Below are 16,273 nucleotides of genomic sequence, written 5' to 3' on the forward strand. Positions count from 1 at the left end.
GCAATTAAAAAAACTCTGATTTATAAGAAAATGTTAAGAAATTATTCCAATTGTTAATATTCTTCAAAGAAATTTGAGTCTTATCTTTTTTGAATGTGATAACTGACAAGTATTAAAACACCTACACTTAAACTAAGAAAGATATTTGTTTCATTTGAAGATGTTGATCAGAATCTTCTTGGGTTTTTATAAATCTTTGCAGTTACAGACCTGAATATTTCAGTGGGTGTTGGAAGAGGTATTGGTGAAATACGCCCATTGCAGTAATACAAACTCTCAATTGCCCGCCTATCATTCTCTTGCCTAGTTTTCAATACTGGTTCCTCAGTCCATTAAATGATTAATAACACAGTGGAGCTCTTAAAATGACCAGACTTTGGGTAAGACTCATCATTTTCTTCAGTACCAGTACAGGTAAGTTTAAAACCTGAATTATTTTACCAGGTTCCTTAAAAATCATAAAACGGTATCACAATGATTCAAAAGGTGTAAAAGGTTGTTTGTTTAATTATTAACCATTGCTTTTATGTTTGATGTGATTTAAATGTGATTTTATGGATTAAAGCAATACCATTTTTCGTGTAACCACAAAGCTTCTTCTCTTCTTCAATGTGCTAAACTGCTCAGATCTTGACCATTTTGAGGCAAGAACATGCAAAATTTACAGTTAAAGATTTTCACATCCACTATGCATCACCTAGAAATTACAGCATTTTTGAATATGTTAAATTATACTTGCTAAAATTGAATTTAAATTTTATGCACATATATGAAGTGCACTTCTTACACTTTATTTTTCTGTGCGTTTAATTTGTTAAAATATATTTCACAGTATTGCATATTAATGAAACATCATTCAAATATACAATCATCGTTGGTACAATCTTTTGTGAAAAAAAAAAACAAAGAAGTTCATTTGAATTTAAAATTTGGCAAATTTATTGAAAACTGGTAGATAGGAAAAATCTCCTATCTCTTCTATAAATGTATTCTAGTGTTATACTATCCTAAAACTACCTGATGCTGGTCTGTGTCTTCCAGGTGTCATTCCTGAGAATGTGGTTGATCAGCCTCATCTCTCGGTGACAGCGGGACTCGGAGGCTCTGTCTCTTTGGAGTGTTTTATTTTCACAGAAGAACTCATAAACTGGGTTTGGTTCAAACAGGTCCTGGGTCACCCTCCCAGATATTTCCTGACTTCATTTGGGAAGTCAGATAAAGCCACTTTCTACAATGAATTGGACAACACGACCCGTTTCACAATGAAGAAAATGTACAGCCAATTCACCCTGAAAATTTCCCAGGTGCAGCTCTCAGACGTGGCCACTTATTACTGTGGATTCCAGAGTTACACTGATGTGCAGTTTGGGAATGGAACCACACTCTTGCTGACAGGTACACAAGAGCGACTGCCACATGCATATAGTTTTATTCCTTTTGTTTTATTCACACCTAGCTATAAACAGATTAGTACCAGTATGAGAACTACTGCTTAATGTTTATCATGTTTTCTGCATGAGGTATGAGGGAAAAGAATTAGGAAAGCATTCTGGAGTATGAATTATAATAGGCAGTCCACATAAACAAAACTAATCAGAATTTTCTCAAGATCTAAGAAGGTATGACCAGCAAACACATCTAGTTTGTTCTTACTAATGGTAAGAACTAGAAAGATTATTTCAATTGATTTAGAGTCTCTTTAACTGGTCTTTTATTATTTTTGTGATCTTCTTCATGCAAAATTGCATGCTTTTACTTTTTAGTTTTTTTGAATAATATAAAATAAGAACAAATAAGAACATCAGAGAAGAAAGTTTTCATATTTATGCAATTCCCTATTACAACGCCTTACACCATTCATAAGCTGAAAAAAAAAACAAAGACATACCCATCAATTTAAAAGGAAAAAAAAAAGAATTTTGGCAATATAATTGGTTAATAAAATAAATAAATAAACTTTTAATAAATAAAGGTGTATGATAAACCCAGTGGCTAACACCAAAGTAAATATTAATAAAGTAGTTAACATTGACAAATATCTGACTTATGAACATATAATTAAAAACAATCTCTTAATATCCCATTAATGGTGCTGTTTTAATGTTCTCTTCAGAATTTATTAGTAATAAGGGCCATATAAATGAATTTACATCCCCTGTACTTTCTAACCAATGGAACTATAATTAGATTTCTTCATGGATGTTTAAAAATACTGTTGACCGCATATCATCATGGAAAATTAACTGTCAATGTATCATGTGCACATGTTTACAAATTAAATATTTAGACAGATGCACGTGTTTTGGATTCATCATATATTTTTGAAACCATTACCACTGTAAGATACAATAAGTTACAGTAAGACACAGTTTTTTAGAATTAAGCAGAACACTTAGGGCCTTTGGTCTGTGTTTCAGGCAGTGAGTCCAGGAACAGTGTGTGTGAGGCAAGCTGTGTGTCCCAGCACTCAGGGGAGCAGCTGTGTCTCCACTGTGTCTCAGCTGGAGCTCCCTGCAGTACTTCTAGAAGAATCTTAGGATCTGCTAATACAACTCACACTGCAGGTAAACTAAAATATTGGCACTGTACTATACCTTTTGTCTGCATAAAGAATCACTTTGTATACTAAGTGCATGCATGTATACAGTATAACCAAGAAAAGAACAGATTACAAAATGCATTGAATCATTGAAGAACTCTCACATTTATAAATTAGTATTTGCAATCTAAAATAGTTTTGAGCACCTTAAGACTATTGAGATAACTTTTCATGGAGCAAGTCTGTTAATAGTTTGAGATTTTTGTCATTAGTATTATGTAACAAACATTTTTTTTATTTATGTTTGCTTGTTAGTTTCATTCTTTTATTTCAACTGTACTAGATGGAACTTTTTCAATCCTCTCATTGACCCTGACACATGGGTAATCTTAATAAATTAATCAATTATTATGTGCAATAAATCAAATTGAATAATTGCTTTCATTGTAATCTATATCTTAAACTACAATATATCTTATGTGCCATGTTAGCTCAATGACCAGTCAAAAGTCTTGTGAGTCCCAGGTATTTGGCACTAGATTAGGAAGGGCCAACAGTCCTTGGTGTGGTGTGTGGTTTTCCGTCACAACCCTGCACTAGTCTGATCCACCCAAGGGTAGAGTCCAAATCCAAGATTATTGTATCATATCAGCCACTTAACACCATATTGTTAAATAGATCATGCTTATGTGTTCCAAGGCTTCAAATCAGTGACTCACAATCACTTCTCTGGACTTCTAAAAAGACCTGCAGAGCCTAGAATTTTTTCTTGTTATCAGTGTCTTGATGCATGTTGATATCATGTAATATTGATAATTGAAAATTATTTAATTCCTTTAGTCAATATCTTTCTTGGTGACTCATGTATCAAGGATATTAACCTGATTAACATTTATCAAAGTCAGTGGTGTTTGCCTAGTTACAGCATAGTCAATGAGTGTGTGAACTGTACTGTAGCTGCTCAGGCCTGGGGTGACCAGTGTCTCTGCAGAGGGCTGATCCCATAGAGGACAGCTCAGCTACACACGTGTCAGGAAAAGATGGCAATGTCATGGGCCTGAAGCAAAAACTGTAGAGATATATGGGGGATGGCATTACCTTTTTCTCAGAAAGAAGGAGGGTCTAAAAGAAATTGAAAGCAGCTGGCAATCAGGGCTATACCACACTACAGAAGAAGGTGTCAAGACCTTTGGCTTTGAGACAGTGCTATTTTACGTCCAGGCTACTCTGAGCTCTTGCAGCTCTGCTGCAGACCCTTGCTGAATTATGACTGTGCTACTGTGACTAATAGAGTTCAACTTGATAGAACACACTGAGGCCCCCTTTAGGGCTCATCAGTTAACTGTCTCTATAGATTAGACTCACAAGAGAGACATGTGGATCAGTGGTAACAGCAGAGAACAGCTGCCCACCAGTGTTGAGCTGCAACTGGAGTACCAACTAGTGAAGTTTGTAATGGAAAAGCTGGAGCAGTCTGTTACATATCCTTATCCTTGTATGTATATCCTTGTCTGGAGCAGTCTGTTCCATATCATTTCTTATCTTGAACAAGGATCTGGGGGTGGAGGGTGTGATTGCTTCAAATCTAAGATATGTGGGATAAATCTCCTATCAGATGTGAACACTCTCACTAATGCCTAATGAGAAAATAATAATTATATTGTTAAAAATAAAGATTAAATGAAAATTGTTAGTCATTTTTCACTTTATTCATTATCTTTATTGGTGACTCATGCCTGAAGGATACTCACCTGATCAATGCATTTATCAGAAGTAGTAGTGTTTGCCTCATTACATCATAATCAATGAGTGTGCAAATTGTACGGTAGCTGTTCAGACCTGGGGTGACCATGTACACACATTTTTTTTGTCTTAGAGTGGTAAAAACATAATTTTAGATGTGTCACTCTGTGCTGTAAATTAAAAACCAATAGAGATTAAGACTCTATCAATGTTGAAGCTATCAATGCCACATATTCAGATAGGTTCCAGTGATGTTTCAATGTGATGAGTTTTGTCTTTTTTTTCCCTGTGCTATCTATTTTTGTGGTTACTTTGCAAGAAGGCAGGGCCTTTATCTAAGAAACAGTGCCTCACCTTATAAGGTAAATCTGAGATCAACAGGTTTTTTTTAGAATCAGTAACTCACAGTGACTGAACACTTCCTGTGACCTCAATGACAGGAAACAGAAGCTTAGTGTTGTGTGTACCCAGCTAGAGTGCAGACACCGTATACAGACACTGCTCTTTGCTGTGCTAGAGTAAAAAATAAATTTAATAGTTGCACTTTTTCTCACGCTGGAACAGTGAATCATCCAGGTTTTACTCTAAATGTTTTGTTAATATTGAACAAGCAATATTAACATTAAAAAACATATTTAATGACCTCTTCGATTTATGCTCCTTTATACACCTTTAAGAAATCAGTGACTTTTGATGCGAATATTAAAAAATATATATTTGATTGTAACTGCGAGGGACTGGCATTACTTCCAGAGTGTACCCTGCCTTGCATACGTTGCTTACTGGGATAGGCTCCTGCTCCCCCACGAGCCTGTAATGATTAGAAAGTGGATGGATGGGTTTGATCGTAAAAGTTCTGTATCCTTGTTTTACACTTGTGCGTGAATATTCCCCGAAATGTGTCCAGGGAGTTGTCTAGTCCATGCTACATAAATTGTATTACTTTACATGCTACTTTGAGTTTGTAAAAGGTGAACATTATATTGCATCTTTCAAAGGACGGTAGAGACACAGCACAAATCAGTTTGAAAAGATTGATTTTTTAGACTGTTGTTCGTTTAATCAATGCCCTCTTGAACACTGTAGAATGGTCAGAGGTAACAAAAACTGGTAAGCAGGAGTGCTGTTGTTAAACCTCTGATGTATAATTGTAAAACGTTATGTGGAGTGTAGTTTCCGAGCGTTAATGTTAAAAGCATGTCCTGTGTTGTCTCGATGCAGCCGTCTTTCATGACCAGTTGTTTCAGCGTGTGACCGTGGCTCTGGGTGTGCTGAGCGCCGTGCTCCTCAGCGCACTCACGGTGCTGCTCTGCAGAAAAACATACAGCGGACACTGCCCGGTCTGCAAAGGTAAGGCATCTCGGTACGATCGGCCATGCACTGCTGTTTATTAAGTGGGGCCCATAATGATAAAATCCGTTATATTTTTTTCCGTTTTGCAAAGATGGCGTACAAACATTTTGTTTTTGCCCGAATTTTCCAGACAACCTCCAGACAAATAAAGGCGAGAAATAGTGTCTAACATCAGAATGTAGGTAAATGAAAATCACATTTCCCACCCTTTCTCCACATTTCTCTTTGTGTTTAATTTATTTTACCTTCCCTTTGTCTGTTTTCTTTAAATGTTAGGAGTAAATTCCGAAAACACCCTCCAGACAAATCACATGAACAATGAACAGGTAAACTTCACAAAATTAAGTAAAAAAGTGTTGATGAAATCAGTATAATCAATGTAATCAATACAAAACTATTTTAATTAAATGCATAATATTTATAGGTTATGCTATTGTATTTTATTGTTGTTATACATTATAACAATGTTATTGGCGCTATATTAGCATGGCTACACGTAATGGCAATTAGTTGGTACTTCTTACAAGAAAATAAATATTATCAGTATAAAAAACTAGCATAATACCGTTATATTAACCGCTTTAAATAAGGTTATCTAAATCTGATTTCAGTTTATTTTGTAATCTCATTAATATTTCTGCCAGTACAAAACTGTAAGAGTATGCTCAGTGCACGTGTTAACATTTACCCCCCAGGTAACAACTAAACAACGTAGAATTCTTCTGTTACAAATAAATATATTTATACAAATATGCAAAGAAAACATCGCTACCTGCTATATCTTTAGGCCAGACCCTTTTAGTGTTGTACAATTCCACCTGCTAGTACAGTTTAATTGAAGGAAAGCATTTATATCACTAATTTCTGAGCATCAATTATGTGTTTCAAACATCAGTTTTAATTAAAAGGGAGCCATTGTCCTGAGATTTTGTCTAGGCTATACTACAAAATGATTTACAATTTGCTTTATATGTGTTACTCTTCATAATGACCATTAACCCCTGTTGTGTTAATGGATGTAACTCCTATTATGCATTGTTATATTCGCTTTTTTTCTTAATAAGCAGGGCAAGGACACGCTCCACTATACAGCTTTAAAGTTCTCCCAGAGCAGAAACATCCCCAGAGAGAAGACGAGAGGGAGGCAGGAGAGGACGGCTGAGATGCTGCAATGCGTGTACTCTGTGGCGAGACACTGAGGCTCTCTGGCAAGAAACTGTACATTTACCCCGGCAGAGCTCTGATCTAAAATGTAGTATATTCGCCCTCAGACCCCCACACAGGCTGGGATATTAGCCCAGCTGTTAGCCTAAGTTAGCCTATTATTTTTATTTACATCATGTTTCTCATTCGCTCATACAGATACTAACTAGCAAAAGGAGCATATGACTTTGACTTGAAATTCAGTGTAAATAAATTTCAGACATTTTATTTAGGAATGGAGAACATACATTAAATGTGACCATGAAGCTGCTAAACTTGTTGAACCTGTAAAGGCATCTTAGAAAAGGGACAGAAATGTTTATATTGCCTCATCCAAGTTCTTGTCTAGTTGTCATTTAATTTAGGAAAGCAACAAAGATGATCTTGGTAATGCTGTTTATTGCCAGAAAATTCAGGTGCTCATACAACAAAACAGCTTTTGTGTGAAAGTCAAATCTAATTATTCATAATTGTGCATATGAAATATAATTATTGTAATTATTAATTAATAAATTATATATTTAACTGAACAGGTTTTCAACTTGATGAGCCAATGGGCCATTTGTAGAGCTTTTAAAATTTGTAGTTCGTAGTTCAAATAATTTATAATCCTCTGGTATCAGGGTCAGAGTAGTTATCAAGCGGCAGTGGAGTGCAAATATTTATGTCAGTTCATTTATGATAGAGGCAATCTGTTAACTAACAATCTGTTACAAAATGAATACAACTTAGAAACATTCTATAAACAGTGCAATTAACACTTAAGTGATTTTATAAGAAACAGTCTTGTTTTGCTTTGATTTGCATATTATTTTCTATAGCATGCAAATAGTTCAGTAAACAAGTCCCTGAAGTAGAAGGTTAATACTGTACCTCAAATCCTACAAAAGTTCATGTGTAGTTCAGGTGGAAATTTACACAAACGCCAAAAACTAAGGGTACTACTAAAATACAAAATATGTTTTTATTGTATCCATTCCAAAGACAAATGCCTAGTTATTTTTTATAGTGCAGTCCTGTTTTTCACTTGGAATACAATAAAATGTATTACTATTACTGTTATATTATTACTAATGTTGTTGTTGTTGATGTTGTTACTGTTTAATAAAGCAATGCACAGACAATCAATTTAATTTATTTGATATTATTTTTGTTGATGATGTTATTTGTTATTGTTATACAACAGTCTATATAATAATTATATAACAGTATATAATCACTATTATTACATTTACATATTACATTATTATTATTACAGCATTGTCTTGATGCAGCAACTTTAGCAGTCATACTTTAAATTTTTATTCAATCAGAAAATAGTGCACAGCTGTAATACAGATATTTCAATGTCTACATGATTTTAATCTTCAATAATAATTATTAATTTGTTGAAGACCCTGTTAATCTACTCTAAAGATTCATATTTAAAATTTGTTGTATGTTATGTAATGTCCATTTTAATGGATATTGGATTATGTAGTATGTTTCATACAATGAATAATTAAATCTGCATAATGTTGATGTTTGACTTCTTTTCTGATGACATTTTGTGTGTAATATTCCATTATTCTGGAGTTTCCACAGGATATATTTAATCTTTTTTTTTAATGTGGAGCAGTTCACCTTTTAAAACTACAGGTAGAGTACTGCTGAGATCAAGTTGAATTGTGGCTTGTTGGAGGTCATGATGGCTTTTCACATTGAACTCAACAAAAATGCAATATATTATTTAAAATATGTGAGGGCAAAGCATTCAGTGACAAATTCATTCATCCATTTGTTTAGTTGTTTATTCATTTACAAAGTTGTTTATTTCTGTAGAGGGGTTGAAGTGAGATGTTATTTAACTTTAATGATCGATTCTTAAGTTGTTTGTGATGTTAAGACTAAGAATATTGTATATTGAGTATAATTTTAGTTTAGATTTATATTCGATTTTTATGGCTAGCTTATTAACACATCATGGATAACAAAGATATAAAATTGTTCATTACTTGGTCAGTAATAAATGAGCAATACTCAAATGAGCAATAATGAGAATTAGGAATATAATAGATATTTATAATAGATCAACTAGTAATAAGATTATTTACTATAAAACTACACAATTTTTCATAACATGCATGCTATAAACCATTTATAAGTACCCTTAGTTTTGAAAACTGTTAATACAGTTTTAATGTAACAGTTATTACAATTCAATTACCCAGCTCAATGGTATTCTCCATTATTACTGATCAAGTCTAAGAAGGCTGAGTAATATGAATGTCCTAGGTCTGATTGTGGAAAATGAATCAGACGAGTGTCTATGGAGGAGATGGGTTCCCATTTACAGGGCACACACATTGCATACACTGTAGATCGCTGTCCCACAGAAATAAGGCTGGATCAGCCCAACCAACTGCCTTGCTTTTTTTAGCTTAAAACCATAATTTAAGTATGGTATGAGATGAGATGGAGTAATTCTCCATCTTCAGTTTTTATCTCTAGAGAGAGTTCTCTAAAAGAGAACTTCTGATACAAAGATTTTTTCTTCTAAAGCACATGTTTTCTCAGAAGACTTCACATGAAATGAAAAGGGCTTGATGGCTATTCCCACAAATGAACTGCATGTCGAACCAGGGTTTCTCATGCAACAAAACAGGCTTTTTTTCTCCAAAAACACATAAAACAACTTTTTCTTTCATGTGTGCTCTGGTTTTTTTTCACCTTCGCTTGGTAGCATCCGGTGGGCTGTGAGTTATTTTCCATTGGCAATATCACTGCGTTCTTTTACTGTCAAAACAGCCAGTGCAGGAAGGCTGACCTATAGACAAACCTTTACACCTCCTAGCAGTTGAAAACCACCACAAAGTCTAACTCAGACCAGAAATCACACTAGATCTTGGTGCTGTTCACATTTATTGAGCTAAAAATAAAGCAACCAGGCAGCTGACCCCTTTTACAGTTACAGAATGTAAAAGCTTAAAATAAATAAGATTTAGTGTATTTTATAGCTTTTGTGTAGCGAATGCTATTAAGAGATAAACCTGCTGTATATTTGTAAATCTTATCTAATACCATAAAGCCAGTCAGATTTTAAACTTAGCAACAATGTTTTTGATAATAGAGGTATTGATTAAAAACACATTAAAGTAGTTTTAATTTTAGAGTAATTTTTCATGCAAGTGATTAATATAATTAATTTCAAAGGCTGATCTAGCTTGACTGTTGGCTCGTAGTTTTCAAAATTCAATTCAAAATACTTTATTTATCCCAGGAGGGCAATTTAATAAATTTAATCAGAGTATTGTTTGCAAAGTTATGAAACATTTATTTATAAATAAACTAGGCGGTTATTAAATAATGACAAAAGCTTTAATTCAATGTAATTAAATAAATTTAATAAACTCCTGTGATGCAGTATTTATTTCCTCTTCCAAACCTCCACTTCCAAAAAAGAATAAAAACATCTGGTTTGAAATCACCTAATTTAACTGCTGTTTTATTGAATGTGTTTTTTGTGCTTAGTAAAAAGCAGAGTACCAGCAGAGTAGCAGAGTATGTTTAACAGAAATTTCAAATGACGCTAGTGCCACCAGGCGTCAGAAATATGTACGGCACCACGAATTTAACCACTGAAGCATTATGTGAAGTGGGTAGAAAGGTTTTCTTCTAATTATTTTAGAAGGAAATATTTATTTTTTGTCATTTTTTTCATGACATCTGCTCTAAAGGTTACCTTTATTCTTTCATGTTCATCAGCGTAGTAGGCCAATTGGTAAACTCAATAAGAAGTAAAGTAGTTGAGCTGCTGTAATATTTAACATATACTGTACAAAAAAGGCTCTATAGCCGGAATGTTGTGTTTCTACAGTGGATATAAAAAACTACTACTTTATATTTTTCAGTATGGAATAAACCTTTGCAGCCAACACACGTTGATGCAGTTCTTGCTTGAACATGAGTAATATTTTATTATTTCTTTCCAATTTACCTCGAAGTTACTCTTTCACCTTAGTGCTACTCCAGCATGAATGTTGTATGTTCTAATACTCAAAAAGTACAACCATATAAAAATTTAATGGAAAACTGAGAACAGCTGAAGTCACTTATTTGCAAATAAGAGCATGCTTTCATTTCATAAATGCCATAGTTGTATGGAGTGTGACACACTTTACAGTCAAAATACTAGTTTGAGTTGTGTTTGCAGTCAAAACTCATTAACCTTTGTGGTATTCAACAGAGAAGATTATGAACAAACCTGATACAAGTATTCAAAATCCTCAAATGCACTGAAAAAGTAAACCCAGGAAGATCTTCAGAAAAAACTGAAGCATGAACTAGAAAATACAAGTAAACACTACGTAGAAGTCAATTTAAAAATGAGAACAGGAAGTATTTTAACCCAAAGAGTTGTAGGATAATGGAACAAGCTACTATGTCATGTCTCCTCTGAAACTGAAATTAATTCTTAACTAGAAAAGTAGCAGATGGGCTGAATGGCTTCCTCTTGTTTGTAGCAAATTCTTAAAAGGTTCACATTGTTAAGCAAGGAAGGAGTGTGTGTCTGTGTGTTGCAGGAAGGGCTGGTTTTCAGACTCTAGAATGTTCCTAATCCATCACCTAGTCCTGTAGACCACACAAGAATAATCAAGTAAGATTGTGTAGCCACAATGTGCTTTCCCCTCTTCTCCAGGACCTAGGAAGAGTTTAAAAGTTTCTGTCCCTGCTCTCACTTTTTTAGTTAATAGAAAAAACAGGACTCTGAGTGCAAGTATCCAACACTTCTCTGCCAAAGGTGAGTGGATTAATGAAGGCAGAAGTATCAATATAGATATAAGAATCCAATCCTCCTTTTTAATACATTAACATCCTTTTTAATATATTAAAAATGCCTTTCGGGCACCTTGTTTGGTGCCTGTGGTTAAAGGAGAAATAGGCAATCTGAGTGAGCGCAAGAGAACAGATAAAAAACAGATGACTTTCCCTGAGATTAAAAAAACAGTCAAGAATATTACAATTCTTAATGCTGGCTGGTGTTATAGTGGTCAGACTGCTGCACTTGTGGCTCACTGCTGTGTTGTGCTAAATTCTTTTATATTAGACTGATGATCTATCCTACAAATAACCTTGATAGTATATATCGAAAGTCTTTTTTCATTCATGCGTTTTTCTCAAATGTCATGGGTGCCTTTCTCCAATTATGCTGGTATTGCCTTTAATCAAATTTTACTATCTCATCTGCTTCAACACAAATAACTGATTGCAGCCATTTTCTAACTGTGCAATTATTTACAGTATGTGCACCAGGTGAAGTGTGAAAAAGAAGGAGTTTCAGTTTGGCTGGCAAATCTTTGTTTTATGAGAACAGAAGCACGTGGATGACATGCACTTGTTATACAAAGTAAGTGACATTTTTGGGGGGGGCTGAAACCTAACTGTTAATGCCTGCTACATGAAGGGGGAGGTCTGTACCAACATTAAAAATGCTTAGTTGCATTTGCGTCAATAAAAAGAACATGATTGAGAAGCCCGTTTCCTGAAAAGCCCACAATTTGTTCTCAAATTGAAACAAACATCCTGTGGAAAACAGAAATAGCCTTCTTGGTAAAAGCCAGAGAATGAGTGGCCACACGCCTGCCATACCTCTGCACTTAGCCCTGACCACAGTCCTCCGCCTCCTCTCCCCCCCAGCCCTTTCTGGTCAGGGGTGTGAACGTTCCCCCAGTCACACATATTCTGATCACCACACTCGAGACCCTAATTTCCAACAGTGCAACAAGTAAAGGGTAAAACCACATTTTGAAAATAACAAATTAACTATATGTTTCTACTTCTGTGCATTAGACTAAAACCGCAGTGTTATAAAGTGCAGATATTTTCCATTGTTGTCTTTATACACGAATATGTAAGAGGCCAAGCACTGACAATATTTTGTGCAAACCTTCACCCTTCAGCAGCAATAAACTCTGAACTGGAAAATTAAACTTTATGAGAGTTGCGTACTCTGCAACAAATTTGTATTAGTTTTTATTCAAAATTTCTTCACTGACGTTTCATTTGGCTCCAAGCATAAATGCCACATTGATGATTTTTGGTTTGTTTGAAAACCATATAGCATTCTCCCCTTCCAAGGGAACTGCTGACGTTTTTAATTCAATCCCTGGAGGAGCTTACACTTATCTGTATACAGTATATTCATTTTGTTACAGAGTAGTAACAATTGAAGCTTTGTTCTGATCATTTTCCTTTGCCATTTTTCCTAGAAGGGTCTGAACTATCAAAAGTACATATCTATAAATACCAGTGCTCTTGAGAGCTGCAAATGTTGCCCTTTGTTTACATTTTCCTAGAAATTCATCACTGACCTTCAATATTTGTGGTTTAAATTAATTGCTCTCCCTGTAGAATGCATGACATTATATAAAAAGTGGATTTTAAATATAAGTGGCTCATTTAAAAGCATGAGGAACGGTAATTGCCTTGTCACTCATCTTGCATTGGCCTTGGTCGTAAAATAGCTTTTATTTTAGAGTGCAACTTCATGACTGAGGTTCTCTTGATAAGCTTCGGAAATATTGTTTTTGTCTGTCCTTTTAGATTGAATTAAATTATATATTTTTCTTCTTTTCTGTGAAGATGTGTCTTTTCTCACCCCCAGTGATGCTTTTTGTGAGTTACAGCCCTTTGGTGCCACCTGGTGGCAGCAAGGATGAATTTTTATTACTGTTGGTTTAAGATTAGCTGGCTGAGGGTCCTTTTTCATCAGATTCTCAGCAAGAAAGAGTTCCTAACAGCCATCACACTATCTGCTCAGGCTTACTCACTGACATTATAAAGAACAGTTTGCTGGAGGCAGTCAGTTTCTCCAAGATACCAAGAACAACAATGAAACTATCGAAGAAATGAGCAAGACCAACATGCACGTGGTCTTATAAAGCCTTTATTTGCATTAAACTAACTTTAAAGATACTCATCAGCAAGGCACCTAGTACACTTTGAAACTTCTATCAGAAGAGGCCTTAAAATGTAACTTATGAGAGTAACTATTGGGAAGCTTAATAACTAAATTTCAAACATTCTAGATATGGCTGACCCTGCGCTCTGACACCAGGCTCTCTCCCTATCTGTCTCTGTGTGTCTCATGGAGAGCAAGCTGGGGTATGCAAAAAGACGAATTCCTAATGCAAGAAATTGCATAGGGCTAATAAAGTGATGTTATGTTATGTTATACAATGCACATTAACCCATCACACTGCTATAATTATTTGTTTATGCATTTAGTTGTATATTAATTTTTATAAACCTTAAACTTTATTAACATAAGTGAAAAATAATGCTTACTGTCATGCTGTCTATTTTTCGCTTTTTATTTTTCTGAGGAGCTGTTGGATAGCTGTATAGAGCAGCTATATCTTCAGAGAGGGGCAGGAGCTGCTCTGGAAGATGTGGTCAGCTGTCTAGCAGTTGTCTGACAGCTGGTTGGCTGTTGTGCTTAGAACACAGCAGTGTTTTTTGAACTGCCAACCTTCCATGCCTCTTTCCCCCTCCTTTTTCTGACACGTGGTGGATTTAGCCTTGAATTAGGGAGGGTGGAGCAGTTAGGTTGGTGTTTTTGAGATTCAAAAACAAATTTTAAACATCCCAGCCTAGACATAGTGTACAGTACTGTACATAACCTGACCTTATACATATTTCAGCAGTGTGACAGCTGGGTGTGATAGTGCATTATATGAAGACTAAACAGACAAAAGGAGGGCAGAAGGCTGAAAATGGCATTAACACCTGTTGACAGCAGAGGGCAGTATTCCCTGTTCTGCACACAATCTTTTCCTTTTGAGAGTAGCATCGATTACATTGCATACTCGGTGAAGAGAGCGGCCTTCTGCTGTCAGCATTTGTTAATTTCCTTGTTCTGGCTCCTGCTCTGCCCTGCACAGACATGTTTCACCTACAAACATAACACCACAGAGCCATGTACAGCAGGCTATGCTTATGTATATGTGTGCAACAGTGGCAACAACACAGTAAGGTGTAATAAAACACAGTAAAAACACATAGTAAAGCGTTTACGGGTGTGGTGAAATATGACACAAGCCAGGTCAAAATGAAATGAATTTGTAAGTTATAAATGATCATCATAGACTGCTTTACAGTATGTGTTTGGAAAGAATATTGGCTGATATCTCTGATGCACCACAGTTATTAGTGACTGTTAAAGGTAACATCCCTCTTGGAATCCCAAAAAGGGATTTGTGAATCCGTTTTGTTCTAATCTAACACTTTTTATAGAAATCCGTTCCCTAATTTCTGCTGCAGGACAATATATTGAGATCTTTGCCTCTTATTTAACTGTAAAACTCTGTTCACTAGACTAAATTGAGATCTATCCACGTTCTGTGGACATGGACATGTGGATGCTGTAATCCAGGAGACCTGGTCACTCTGCAATTCTCTGAGGACAATGACCATCCCAGCACCCTGAGGAGCCATGACAGCTGTCTCAGGAGTGTGATTGGCACAGGAAACCCCAGTTCCTCTGAGACCCAGGAGGGGTTCAGCAGCAGGTTGAGAGGCAGGGCAAAGCATTTAACCTCTGAATTATACAAGTCAAGTCTTCAGACACTGAAGTGCATTACTGTGTGGAGGAGCTGCACAAGAAGATGCACCATGGCAAAGGAACAACATTGCTGATGGAGACCAAAGACCATAGTAAGGGTCGCTTCCCTTACTTGTCAACAATAATCCTGGATCACCCTTAATTTAGCCATTCATTCCCTGTTAAAACAAGGTTAAGATTAAATTTATTTTTCATAGCCAGACATGCAAAGAAATGCATATTTTTAATAATTTTAATAATCTTTAAGAATCCTAAACATTCATAACAGTCCACATTCACAAAGCCAGTGAAATGCAACACTTCACAAATAGTTTAATTTTAAAATAAAAAACTATAGGAATAAATGCAATTATTAAATAAGTTCTATTTAATAAAGCAACAAAGAAAATATTTGCTGTAACAGTTTAATTTTTTTTAAGGAAGCAAATGTAAATGATCACATAGCAATTACCTTTAATAAAACCTTTAAATCTCAGAAAATATCTGCTGGAGAATGGAGTGCATATAACTGAGTCACATAGTATTATTCTTTCAATAATCATATAGAATTTTATGTATTCTTAAGGTAGGGCAGCAGTGGTTAGGATTTTGAATTTATAACTAGAAGCTTGTAGGTTAGAATTCCAAATGAGACTACACTGTTGCAGCCTTGAGCAAGATGTCTTACCCAAATTGTTCCAGCAAAACACTGTATAAATGAGTGCAAATGTAAGTATAATGGACAAAAACTGTCTCTCTGTGTCCTCTGGTATTTGCTCCAACCAAGATGTTAATGACAAATTGATTGATTACATTTTTTATCTGAAGTCTGTTTTTTTTTATTGCTTTCAAAC

General features: G+C 35.2%; 1 protein-coding gene across 2 annotated transcripts; it reads left to right on the forward strand.

The window, feature by feature from the left end:
• The first annotated feature begins 266 nt into the window (after positions 1-266).
• Positions 267-7,612, forward strand: LOC148676440 (uncharacterized). Of its 2 annotated transcripts, none has more exons than XM_088608154.1 (6): positions 267-414; positions 1,042-1,395; positions 2,418-2,564; positions 5,504-5,632; positions 5,912-5,961; positions 6,700-7,612. In XM_088608154.1, exons 1-6 carry the CDS (start codon positions 366-368, stop codon positions 6,832-6,834), a joined length of 864 nt encoding a protein of 287 aa, XP_088464280.1. In that variant the 5' UTR covers positions 267-365; the 3' UTR covers positions 6,835-7,612. The 2 variants fall into 2 exon arrangements, with proteins under 2 accessions (XP_088464280.1, XP_088464290.1); XM_088608164.1 differs by having other exon boundaries at positions 6,703-7,612.
• Positions 7,613-16,273: the final 8,661 nt, after the last annotated feature.

Source organism: Lepisosteus platostomus, chromosome 2, assembly GCF_059453375.1.
Source record: "Lepisosteus platostomus isolate fLepPlt1 chromosome 2, fLepPlt1.hap1, whole genome shotgun sequence".
NCBI lineage: Eukaryota > Metazoa > Chordata > Actinopteri > Semionotiformes > Lepisosteidae > Lepisosteus > Lepisosteus platostomus.

Coding starts and splice junctions, on each gene's coding strand:
- LOC148676440 (XM_088608154.1), top strand. CDS start 366: ATGACCAGACTTTGGGTAAGACTCATCATTTTCTTCAGTACCAGTACA. Junction 5,633..5,911: donor ACACTGCCCGGTCTGCAAAG/GTAAGGCATCTC, acceptor TTTAAATGTTAG/GAGTAAATTCCGAAAACACC. Junction 5,962..6,699: donor ATCACATGAACAATGAACAG/GTAAACTTCACA, acceptor TTTCTTAATAAG/CAGGGCAAGGACACGCTCCA.